At 39.8% G+C, this 13,312-nt stretch overlaps 1 protein-coding gene across 29 annotated transcripts in view; it reads right to left on the bottom strand.

Annotated features, from left to right (window-relative positions):
• LOC116671648 (calcium-activated potassium channel subunit alpha-1) overlaps window positions 1-13,312 on the bottom strand; it is a 95,036-nt gene that overhangs the window by 73,895 nt on the left and 7,829 nt on the right. For all 29 annotated transcript variants that reach the window (XM_032503005.1, XM_032503007.1, XM_032503006.1 and 26 more), the window contains exon 2: window positions 6,149-6,295. In XM_032503005.1, coding sequence (XP_032358896.1) covers window positions 6,149-6,295 — 147 coding nt within the window. The remainder of the gene's footprint in view (window positions 1-6,148; window positions 6,296-13,312) is intronic.

The raw sequence follows: 13,312 nt of genomic DNA, 5'->3' as shown, positions 1-13,312 counted from the left end.
GTCATAATAATAATTTCATAGTCGGTAAAGTTTACACTGTACGTGATAGCAGTTTCTCGGATGCACTGTACATTGAGGACAAACACCTGCAACAACTGCTTGGAAGTCATAATAAAGTAGCACTCTCTGTGACTGTTGTAGTCAGGACCACCTAAACCGAGACCAAGTCATTACCAAGACCAGAGTGTACTGAGGCAGAGACAAGATCAAGACTTTGAAGGGTTGAGACCCAGTCAAGACCAAAACCAGACCAGTGCGAGTCCAACACTGCATGCCACGATAAAATGTGGAAAATGCTAACCATAGGCCCACCTTCAATTGATCTGACAGATCCACATTGTTTTTGTCAGTATTAGACTACAGTGATGTAATCTATAGGCTTGCAGCTACATCTACATTGAAACAATTAGATTCTGTTTATCATTCCACCCTTAGATTCATCACCGGTCATAGTTATAATACCCCACGGCATTCTCTATTGTAAGGTTGGCTGGTCCTCTCTTTGAGGTACAGTTACTACTGGTACTTGTTTATTTTTAAAGCCATTAGTAGCAAACGTCCTCTCTATATCGCCTCACTAATATATTGGAATCTTTGGAACGATTGGCTCACTCTTACGGTTCCTTGCGTGCGTTCGGATCTTGGAAAAACTGTCTTTTTATTCAATGCCCCTAGCCCAAGGAATGCTCTGCAACAAACTCTAAGGTTAGATGAACTCCCATCTGCTACTGTTTTTAAACAATTTGGTATTTAATTTCCACTCTTTAAATTGCAACTGTATTTAGTTTTGCTCATTTTTATTTGTCGTTTGCTGTTTTTTGTGTTTGACGCTTTTTTGTGATCAAATGTTTTTTTAATTTTTAGTCTACAAATTAAGAAAAGTCCCAAACAAACCACAGGTAAAACAATGGAACATAAGAACGTGTCCCAGGGTCAAAACATACAAAGAGAAAAGACAGGAGGACAGAAAGAGAGACATCCACAGCTTACAAATAAGACATGCACAAAAACAGACATTAACAAACACATACACAAACACACACACAGAAAGACACAAGACAGGGGACATTTTTGGGAGTATGACTCTTGATGTAAACTTGTCGTCATTGAAAATGAAGGAAACCTCAATGCCCTTCCAGTATAAATGAAAGGTTAAAATTAAAATTGAAAAATGACGCTGAAAGAAATATGTAAAAAAAGTTAATTAAGATTCTTCTTCATTCCCCTTTTGTATTGCTATAAGTGTATCATGAGAAATGCCTTGATAAAATAATCAAAAGACAGTTTTGGTCTTGACCGGTCTTCAAATAAAATCCAGAGTCCTCTTTTACTCTGACAAGACAGAGTAAAAATGCGGTCGATTGTAAGACAAGACCTTAAAAAAGTGGTCTTGAGACCAAGATCGATCTTGAGAACTACAACACTGCTCTCTATAACAAAACAGATTTTGCCTTATAATCGTCATGCTTAGACTTTTTCATCAGGATCAAAGAAATCCTACTTGTTTTTGGTCTCTGTGCATCCATGGTTAAAATGCAAAGTGCTAGTTGCTAAAGTAGCATGACTTTCCATGACGCATATTTTCCATAATACAATTGTGCTACTGAATGAAAAAAAACAGGTGTAGCCCACAGCTAAATGGCTGACTCAACAGCAATATTCTACTTGTGTTTACATCACCCAAAGCATGATGGGAACCCTTGGTACCAAAAACTCAAAACATTTTGATATAAAATAAAACAAGAACCACATGATTGAGGGGAGAAAAATCAAGAATTTATTCCTTTGCATTAAGATAACTACTACATTTTTTTTGAAAGTAGAATGTCCCATCCATGTGTTTCTCATGTTCCTAAAACACTGACACACCCATCAATCCATTCCTATACAGATATTTGCTCTGTGATGATAACCTTTGGCAATAGGCATAAGGATTTAAGTTATTTCAAATAGCATGAAAACAATCCTCGGACATGTGTAGTACCACTTACATGCTAAAGGATGGCATTCCTAAGTAGCCCGTCTTATCCTGACTGAGACATTTAGTGACTTTGTCAGACAAGAGTTAAAACTGAACAAAAATAGAGTTAAACAACAATAGCAAACAAGCCGAGACAACTCATCCAAATCTGACTTTAACATCTCCGACTGTCCAACCTGTGACTGCCATTGGGGTTAGGGGGCAAAGACTGCAAAACTGAATAGTGCCAGAGGGAAGCTCTGTGCTTCCATTAATAGAAAACCTTTCTCCGGCCAGAATAATAGCTTGCGACATCCCAGCCTCCCCTGTGTACCTCTAGAACTGACTGGCTAAATGTCACTCAGCAGGATTCCATCATTTAAGAGAAATTACATTTTCCCCCAGAATACGCTAACCTTAGACTCGCTCTATCACACACTCCCCATCTTACAAATTTTTGACAATCAAATTCTCCAGTACTGGGAAGTGCGACTGAACAGGAAATAGAGTTGAGACATTACAGGAAACCCACTGGGTTTCTTGGCGCAGGTACAAGCTGCAGCCACCTGTTCAATCCCCAAAGCTAGTTTTGTTTATTTTGACATAAGCAAACAGTGACGTGATGACGTTTTTCATGAATGGGGAGGATGGTCTTGTATGATGCGAAGGTGATAGGGGAAAGGAAATGCAATAATGCATCAAGTGACAGATGGGATCCTTCCGTGTCCCCAATCTGGGGGAAACCATGTCCTTAGATGGATCTGAAATTAGAGAATGAACACGAGCCCTCGCCTTTTCTGTTTTATGTGAGTGAAGGAGGAATGAAGCGCTGATCTCCAGCAGACAAACCTTTACAGACATAAAGGTCATCGGAAAGTGTCCTCCCTGCTAATTAAATAGCCCTAAAGGCAAGGTTTGATCTTTTTAAAATCTGCTGTGATGCTTGGCCAGCCGGGCAAACGAACATCAGGCCTCTGGGCCTTCCACGGGGCAGCCTGCACCTGTTTATCACTCAACATCCACAGTCAGAGGTAAACAGCTCAGAATGCAGCGATGATCACATTGGTTGGAAAGCGTCAGGTTGCAATTGTTGTTAATACGTCAAATTTCTGTTTGAAAATGATGTGAGAGAAGATAATTTCATGTTATACGATAAAATCATAAACCTCCAACGCAGAACCTATGTTTTTTTGTGACACGCAAAACACACACACACACACACACACACACACACACACACACACACACACACACACACACGACAAGGGACCAATCACATACACCAGAACGCAGAAGCTATCGGATGGTAAGATCAAAGAACTGAGGCCTGTGATTTCTACTTTAAACTTTAACCAGGTTCTTAAACTTTGTCTCATGTCACACTCTGAGTTTATTTATTAATGCATTTAATTAATTTAACAGAAACATTTAAATACAATTGTGACTTAAAATTTTTTTTCACTACAATTGGGAAATGAGAAGCACTATATGAGCAACTGAGTCTGCAGAGACATCAACCAATCTACAACGTAAATCACAATTGCAAAATACTGCAGGCATCCTGGAGCTTCCTTTTTGCATAAACTGTCTCACTTGTGTAAAGAGTTAAGATTTATTCTCTCCTTGACTGCATCCACATCTTTTAAGAATGTCAAAAAACACGCTTTTCGCTTGGATTCACATGGAAAAGTTGGAAAATCTTTTTCTCCTACCTGGGTATGGAGAGGTAAAAAAAAAAAAAAGTCCACCGTCTATTGGTCTTTATTAACGTGCTCATATTATGCCCTTTTTTAGGTTCATAATTGTATTTAGAGGTTGTACCAGAATAGATTTATGTGGTTTAATTTTCAGATAACATCATATTTTTGTTGTGCTGCACATTGCTGCAGCTCCTCTTTTCACCCTGTGTGTTGTGCTCTCCGTTGTAGCTACCGAGTGAGGCATCTCACTTCTGTTCCATCTTTGTTGGGAGTCGCACATGTGCGGTAAGTACTGCTAGCTTGTCCGTTGCAGAGTACGTCAGAAGTAAAGGCTGGACTACAATAGAGCTGTTTGGAGCCGTTTGTGAACAGTGTTTTCTGTTGGAGATGGTAAGTCCCTTCGGGGAGGACTTTGGGTGCACTTTGTAAACCTATAACATGCAAAATAAAGATATATAACACAATCCAAAGGAAAGGGAAAAGCAAAAAAAAAAAAATATGAGCACTTTAATAAATGCCGTAATTGTAAAAAACAGGTAAAGTTTAATATCCTGGAGTGAAAGTGGTTTCAGAATATTTTAAGACCAAAGAACAAGAAGTACTATGTTTTTAAAGAGAACAACAACGTGGGTGTAGATGTGGGAATAGCAACTCAACAAACACACTGCTAGATGCATAAAATAGGAAGTGTACACACACACACACACACACACACACGCACACTCACACACTCACACACTCTCTGCCTTTCACTTTTGCCATCCCATGCTCTACTCCCCAGTAAAATTAATTAGATGGCCTGGAAATAGGCTTTAATGTGCCCCCTAAACAGGCTATAATAGAAAACACACATCTGCCATGTTTAGGTAAGCTGCAGTTGCCATGGTTACAGATGAGTGCTCGCTAAACAGTTGTATGTCAAGCAATCATTGAGACAGGGCACTTCAGCCATAGACACACACAGACACACAGACACACACACAGACACACACACGTTAAGAATTAAAAACAAGGAAACAGGATGGCAGTCAAGCTGAATTCTCGCTTCTAAATGTTGCTGTCACCATTAACCATCACTAGCGTCTGTGCTATGAGAATGATGTAAGATGCTGTGGGGACAACCTGAGTTCAGCCTGAGTCATCAGAGTTTTATATGACATTTGTAGGGAGATGATGAAAACGTTCTGTTTTTAGCTCAAAATGAGACCCAAAAAAAAGTGTTTTATTCCGTTCCTTCCTGGTATTAATCCCCTTCTTGCGGAAGCTTACGGCTACACAAATCATCTCAAAACAAAACATGTTTCACTTCATTGGGTTTTAAATGACAACATACACCAAAAGCAGGAACATTATCATAACAAACATGATGCACATTTCATGACAAAACCACTTGACCTGAAGCGTTGGTCACAGTTAGAGACCTTGTTAATAAACCATTATTGTATATATTGAATATAACCATTTATCGTTAACAACTAAAGCTGGATTTGATCCTTCCAATAACAACAGTAGCTTTTTTGCCTATTTCTTTGTCTCACAAACATGAACTAAATGGCTCGTTAATATTCCACACATCAAACCATTTTGCTTAAGTGTGGCTGCCCACCCAGCATTCATGATTAACAACGTCCACGTACTGAGCCAACTGGAGATGCTGCACTACATTTAGTGGGGTGCGTGAAAGTGGGATCAGCCCCGAGCACTGCGGCAAGCCTTGGCATGGTGCTCCCACTCATACCATTTCATTTCATCACTCCTCTGTCAGTTCTACTCTTGCATTGCCAAGTCATCTAAATCATCAAACACTCACACATACAAGTACAGCAGAATCTCCATCATACGGAAACTGTCCTTGACTAGATGCCGGGTTACAGCAAAATAAGGATCTGGTAAGGATCTCATAACATGTGGCCAAAGAGGCATGTGTTCTCCACATTACACTGTCAACAGACAATCCAGGCGCCATGGCAACCACTTCAGCTGACCAAATGCAATTGGTAAACTGTACATGTCCCTGCCTCCCTCCCTCCCTCTGTCCTTTGGATCTGTTTCTCCCTGCTGTCTGAGGGCATTATGGGGTGTATGACCTTAATACTCTTTAAATCTCTCCTCTTTTTTTCCCTGGCTTTGTTTTGATGTGTCTGCCTCCCCTGTCTGAGAGATAGGCTACTAAGATATGCACTTCAAAACGGTATATATATGCGTCGGACAAGCAGAAATAAATTCAAGGAACATTCAAGCGTGCACGATTTGTAAATTGTCAGATGCGAGCTCCTACTCAGTAAGGTTTCTGGCCTATGCTATAATAACACATTTTAAATATGTGTGTATAGGAAGTTGGGGGCTGGTCATGATCGGCTGTAAAGCTTCATTTTACTGACGTCTTAACCGACGGCCTGCTACACATAAGCTAAAGTACCTCAGGATGTCAATCAAACAAACGATGATTAAAGGATGATTCAAGGATGACGACTGAGTGTGAACTCACCAGGACTCTTCCCGTTAGTGTTTGAGCAGATATCATCACTCCGGCCCAGTCTTTGACCGAAGTCATCCAGCCCACCTCGCTGGCCGCCGGGTCATCCTTGCCGGCGCGCTTGATGATGCCATCGCCCGTGGTGATCCGATGGACATCCTGTAAGGAAAGGGTGCAGAAGGCAATGGTGAAAAACCTGACACTTGACCAGAGTTTAACAGTAAAAGATAATAGAAATTCTCTCAGAGTACAACAAACACAAATAATTACAGTTTTCCTGTTATCATTCATTGTTACAATACAATAGCCAATCCCTTGTACATCAACCGTTGTACAAGGGATACATGGAACGGTTAATGAGATTCTCATTGTTTTGACTCACCCTGACCAAATACACAAAAATTAGCTTCTGCACTCAGTATTTATTATAACTGTTGCGAGGAGCATGTATCTGCTAGCATCATTACTTACATCACCTTATAGCTAACATGTTAGCAGACATGGAGCAACATTAGAATTAATTGGGAGTCATGTTTCTGGTTAGAGACAAATTTAGAGACAACTTCTTTTACTTCTATTTTGGTCTTAGACAACCTTTGAGAAAAAAACATCTTGCTTATCAGCTGCAAAATGCTCCGCTGTATTCACCGGAAAGTTGCTAACTTTGTCTTTATGCTATTTGGTAGGCCCACTGGGAAGGTAGGTAGATACTGGGTTTATCTGTGCTTCTTTACTAAAAACAACTGATGCTGCTGAAAGTGTGGAAATTGAACACAAACAGTAAAGTTGCAGGACATCAAGCCAAAACTCTGAGCTAGCATAAAGGCACTTTAACACTTAGTAAAGCTAAGGAGAACTGCAGAGTTAGGTAATGCTCTGTGGGTTTGTTACGAGTTAATGTTTTTTACATTACACAGTCATTTAATGTAAACCATTGGTCAATATAAAAAAGAATACTGACCGGTGCAGCTTTAAGATTGTGCTTCCTGTAGTTTAATATGACCACAACATTGGTACACAAAAAGGACAAAAAAAAAAAATTTTAAGTAATTATTATGAAGGACAATCTTTGATTCAAATCTAGCAATATAAATCGATTTTCATATATAAAATGAAATATTAAACTCCAAATGCTTCCATTATGTTAGCAATGGTGGCATGCATCTGTAAAAATTGTCAATGAAACCAAAACAAGGAGCTGAAAGACACTAAACTCTTCAAGGCAAGATGAACTGCAGTTGGGCGTTAATCTTCTGTGGGTTGGTCACTATTATAATATAAAGTGTCACTTCACTAATACAAAAATATCAATTGGATCAGTTTTAAGTTCACATCGAGTAGAGTACCACCTACAAAAATACAAATTTAGTGTTTGATTGACAGCTATGCAAAAACAACATGAACAACCTCAATACCTAAAAAATCACCACTTAAAAAAACATGAATGCGTCATGCTTATTATAGTGACCGGGCTCAAAGCTTCCAAAATAAACCCACACAAACGCATGCACACATGCATACAGTAAACATACAGAGTGAGAGCAGCAAAGAGACTCCAGGAGTGTATCCATGGCAGCCACTGAGCTCCTGGTGTTTCTGCTCCACTGAGTGGGCTGCCTGCCTATCTGTCTGTCTCTCAACCCGTCTGTCTCTCAACCCGCCTGTCTGTCTCTCAACCCGTCTGTCTCTCAACCCGCCTGTCTGTCTCTCAGTCTGTCTGTCTCTCAGTCTGTCTGTCTGGACCGGCATGATTCACAGAGCAGGAAATCGAGACAGGATGCAGAGGTTGTCTATGCTCCCTGATGAAACACCCCACAGCCTCAAGGCTAACATGACTTAGACTCTTTACCCTGTGACATCCTGCTCCTCCTCTACCTTAATGGTGTCACACATCACTCTCTCTAAGGCCTTTCTCCGGCAGCTCGCCTACTCCTGTGGGATTGGTTGATGCACTTCACAGAGTTTTAGAGGAGGAAAGAAAAAAAAAAACTTAACAGTTAAAAGTTACAGCTTATATGGTTTCCATGAATGTGTGTGAACACTATTGCGCCTGTCTTTTTGTTGCAGTGTTAATGCCCAATTGCTCAACTTGCCACATTCTCCAAATGCAGAATGGGCTATGTGTCCCCTAGATAGGGCAGCTATAACTTCAAAGAACTCATGGCATGCAACCTCGCAACATGTGTTGTATTTCCACTCCCCCATAAATCTTTGTGAAGCTGGAGGGGGTGCGATACCACTGAAATTAGGGAATACATGAATGAATATGGTCTGCGGAGTGTGCACACTAGTGAGTATTTAAGGACGGTGTACACAGGATCAAACTAAATACAACCGCAGTGCCCATGTTCATCGTAATGAGGGAACATGCCATCAAGTGCAAAGATATAGCTCTTTTATGTGTTTTTAGATAATTAGTCTTGTGATATAATTTTTATAAGCACTGCCTGTGTAGCTAAAGCCTGATAAATTCCTCTGTGCCATAGAGCCTGCGTTTTTGTCCAAAAACTACTGTGGCCGACAGGGGCAAAACGCCCTGCAACTTAAGAAAACAGAGAATTGGGCCCGCCCATGAGAAAGAGAGGAACATCAAGTGGCAGTCGGTCAAGGCCCCCCCTCCCTCTTCCTCAACAGCTACAGACACAGAAATGGCACGTCCTAAGGAAAGCTCATTGTGGGACTGGCTAAAGTGGCTGTAATTCTGCACCAAGGCTGAATTTTGGGAAAGAGACTTCAGATATCACTAAAGCCTACATGTAAGCATCCAAAAAAGCACCATGTCATGGGACCTTTAAGCCATATTACATAAGAGGGTTTACTTTTGAGGTCCGAAAGGCGCATCACTGAAGTGTAGGCCTCCTCAAGTGTAATGTTGTGATTACACAACAACAGTTACCAACAAAATAAGTGATCAATCTGTATTCATATTGTGGAGCAATTTGCTCTTGAAATAAAATAAAAACAACAGACAGGATTTCTAGTCCCTCCCTGTAGACCAGCCAATTTCAGCTATAGATTTGTAGAGACCTCGGGATTTATCAAACTGAATAAATCACACATGTAAACACAAAACTGCTAACTCCGTTGTGTTGTAAGTAAGAAATCTGCTGAAAAGGTTATTGTATTCATTAGCATGATTGCCAAACTGTTTAGTTAAAAAATATCCAAAACAAGTATGAAGACATAGCGGACCAGACACAAGCTTTTATTTTGAAAAGTCAGCAACAGCCGGTAGGGCATGAGACGGGAGAATAGACTGTATATTATTCATGTTTTTTATTATATTAATAATATCATTAATTTAATATAGTCTATGGGCGGGAGGCATGAGACGGGAGGTCTTTAGGCTGCAGCCGTACCCGACTCAAATAAATAGGCAGAGTGCTCTCTCTCCCCGTGGAGTCGAAAATCAAGCTCCTCTACTTAGTGCTCCCTCTGGAGGCCTGGAGAACTTCCATTGTGTAATCTGGATGCAGCGTTTCTTTGTTGCTGCTCGGGGTTTGTCTGTTTTTCTTTTTTTGCATCTTTTCTTTTTTCAGGGTTTGTGTGCTTTTCTTTTATGCATCATTTCAGCGCATTTATGCATTTAGTTAGTTAGTATATATTTGCAGCATGTTTGCTGAATGCTGCGCATGTGTTGTTAAATTAATGGAGTTCTTTTCTTAATTTGCTTGTGTTTTGTCTATTTACATGTGTTTTCTTAAGTTGCAGGGCATTTGTGTCGGCCACGGTAAAAAAAAAGCACAGTAATGAGCCACTCCTGCATTAGGTGACATGTTCCTTCATTACATTAGCATTGTGCGGCTTGAAATACTCTATAAAGCACCAAATGTGTATTAATCTGCCACTGAAAATAGTCCCTGACTACTTTGAGCAATGTTTGCTAAACAACAGCAGACATATCCTTTATAGCAGAGACATTTATTTTGAAAGTAAAAAAAAAAAAAAAAAATGTCTTGAATGAAATGTCTTGAAACATTAATCCAACATATTATTAGCAAATATAAATCCCCACTGATGATAGGCTCACTGGTCTATAGGTAAGGTAGTCTCTAAGATAGCAATCAACAGATAGTGTTGATCCTAAAGATTCACTGTACCACATGTAGGTTTACATAAAAAGATGATTTATAAAACCATGCCAACAATTATTTTAATAGCTTTGTATTCTATGCAAAAAAGTAATGTATAAAGGCTTAAGGGCACCCTAAACATTGTTATTATGTCTTTAGCATTGGTGTAAAGGTGCAACCCAATACAATTAACATTTCCCAACAACAAAGTATGAGAGTGTGTCAAGACCCCACAATGTGCCATTGTTAGGGGTTCACCAGATTATATTAATTATCATAACAATATATGAATCAAAAGCTTGAACAATCTTCATGAGCTCAACCTATGTTCTCTGCTGATAAATGTGGAGTAAAAACTTAATTATTTTCCCCAGGAATATAAGTTTAAAAAAATGGAAATAGGATTATAGTTGTTACATATTTTACACATTTTCATGTATTAAACGATTTCAGCACGTTTCATAAGGGTGCCCAACCACAAGGCACCCATTTCAACTGTCTTATTATTTTATTATTATGAAATAGCAGGCTGCACTAAGAAATTCAATCACGTTCAGAGCCATTAGTGAGAGACCGCCAGCAGACCATGTTACACTTCGTATGCCTGTCCAGAGCCCTGCAGCACTAACCTGATGACACTATAATAGCATGTCCAGCTCACTTAGTAGCTGAAGCAGTCAACGAGACACAGGAACGGACAGTTCTGTGAAACGGCAATTTAGAGATGAGAGGCAGGTTCAGCTGGTTTCAGGCAGTGTTTTGCACTCAGTTTAGTTTAAATTTGCGTGTTTTGCTATAATAAAATGGGTAAGCAGGCACTTTCGAAGCAGCCATTTCACACTGTGAACCAAGCTTGTAAGACCATCCAAGGTCCTTTGCTGGTTATGAAACAGAGCCTCTGGTGCATTGTTTAAGTTAAAGCTCACTTTTGAATGCCCTTAAAGAGATCAGGGTGAATAGATCAGACCATGGGTTAGAGACTAAAAGGAAAAAGAACAGCAGCAGCTTGTAGAATAAGTGCTAAACTGTCAGGAACATAGGCCTCTAGTTTCCCAGCGGTTAGCTGGCCATAGCAGCTAATGAGGCTGTGTCTTGAAGCTGAAGCTGTTCCGACCATGCAACAGACACTTTGGTTAAAGCCTTATGACCTCAACGCTGGTTGAATACTTTAGAAACTGGAAAATTTTACACATAAAGTTTGGTTTACTGGTCATATACTACTACCTGTAAAGAACACCTTTATACCTGAAATAGTAGGCTTGTTCAAGATGAACTGCGCCTTGCCGGGGGTCGGGGACAAACAGCTGCGGTAAAGTTGGACAGTTTCCAGCCGGTTTCAGCAGCCTTTAGGCTGAACAGGAAGTGACAGAAACACTGTGGTCCGATTCTGATTTAATAAATTGTTATCAGATCCACATATCAGCTTGTACACAGTCTTCAGTTGTTTGATTTATGACAGAGTAGCTGTCAAATGCTCTACATGCAATCTGTTGCTGATGTTAATTAACAACAGACTGTAGATGGTCCGTGATCTGAACGGATTTAGTCTCTCTGACTTCTAAACATTCCTATCTGCCACACAACATGTGTTCTGTACAGAATATGACTTTAAATCAGACAAATAGCAGTTAAAATCCCTCCAATTCAAAAACAAAAAGTTTATGTAAAACGTCATGAACCAATCAGCTGTTAAATCAGCTGAGAGGCCGGCGTTTCCCAGCATGCCCTGGGTCTGCCTGGGTCTTGCAGTCGGTGAAACTCGACTGCTCTGCCTGTGTCTCAGGCCGCCTTGCTCTCGTGAGATTATCGTTACGTACGTGTGTATGACGTCAGAGCAAGTCGGTAACAAGTCGGACACAAATCTAACCGGCATGCAACGGGCGGTGATCGCCGGTGATCGATTCTGCGCAGACCTGGCTCATTTTAAACGAGCCCGTTATTCATTTCTTCTATGGCTCTATAGGTCCTCTCCAAGTCTCAGAAATTAACCCTGATGATGTCATAATAATGTTATCAGGGCCATCTTGGCTTGAGACATCAAATGTTTGACAGAAAACATGCATCATAATTTGGGGCATAGAGTTTATAAACTGAGGGTATTTAAAAAGGGGCTTTACTCAATATACAGATAAAATAAAGTACTTTGGGATTGCATCCACACGGTTCTCACAGACCGATCCCCAACACTTTATCGTGGCCCTCGGCATCACATACCAACCCACCAGGCACTTACATGCATGTGCGACCAGGCCGGCTTTTAAACAAAGAAGCTCCGATTACAACATCCACAGAGGAAGTGTGACTTCATTATCTACTCAGCTTATTACTCCATAGCAAATGAGTACAGCACCTTTACGAGACAAGGTGGCTCTAATGAAAAAAACTATCCAGTTGGCATTATTATAAATGTAGGATTCAGTGTTTTTTGGAGCTCGACCCATCCTAGGAGTCGAGTTCAAAGTCAAAGTCAAGTCATCTCAGCCTTGATTTTGATCGATTCATTTTTGAATCAGTGTAATTCTCACCAAGTTCCACAAACTTATGGAAGTGCAATAATAAATCAATGAAAAAAGTGGACACACAAAGAGCAAGATGCTTTATGGAATTTGACAGTAAGTAAAAAAAAAACTCTGACTCTGACCAATCAAATAGCTTATTTGAAACTTCATAATTAATGTAGTATTATGGTGTAGATGGCTTTGTACATTTAAGGTGTTCTTGATCAGATACATTTCAACTGTTGATACATTGATATATGCATTTAGATTTTATTTTTTTAAGTATTTGTCTTTGTCAATATGATTTTAATATTGTGATTATGCTTTTTTCATTTAGAGATTGCCTATAGTGTCTTATTCTATCATCTGAATCAGCTACATTGTGTAAAATGAGAATCATTTGTAGAAGAAAAAAACGTGTCATGTAAAATCCCTAGAGGGCCTTATTGTGTGATGTAAATCTACTTTCCATAATATTGATAAATAATGTATATTTACAGTTGAAAGAGCTGAGTATTTGTTTGTTTTATATCTGAAGAGTTTATTGTTGCACTGTCGCACTGTTGCTTGCTCTGGAGGAAACTACTAGAACTGTTGGGTCCTTG

This window comes from Etheostoma spectabile, chromosome 21 (assembly GCF_008692095.1).
Source record: "Etheostoma spectabile isolate EspeVRDwgs_2016 chromosome 21, UIUC_Espe_1.0, whole genome shotgun sequence".
NCBI lineage: Eukaryota > Metazoa > Chordata > Actinopteri > Perciformes > Percidae > Etheostoma > Etheostoma spectabile.
Note: the sequence above shows the minus strand (reverse complement) of the source record. Positions and strands in the feature narration are given on the sequence as shown.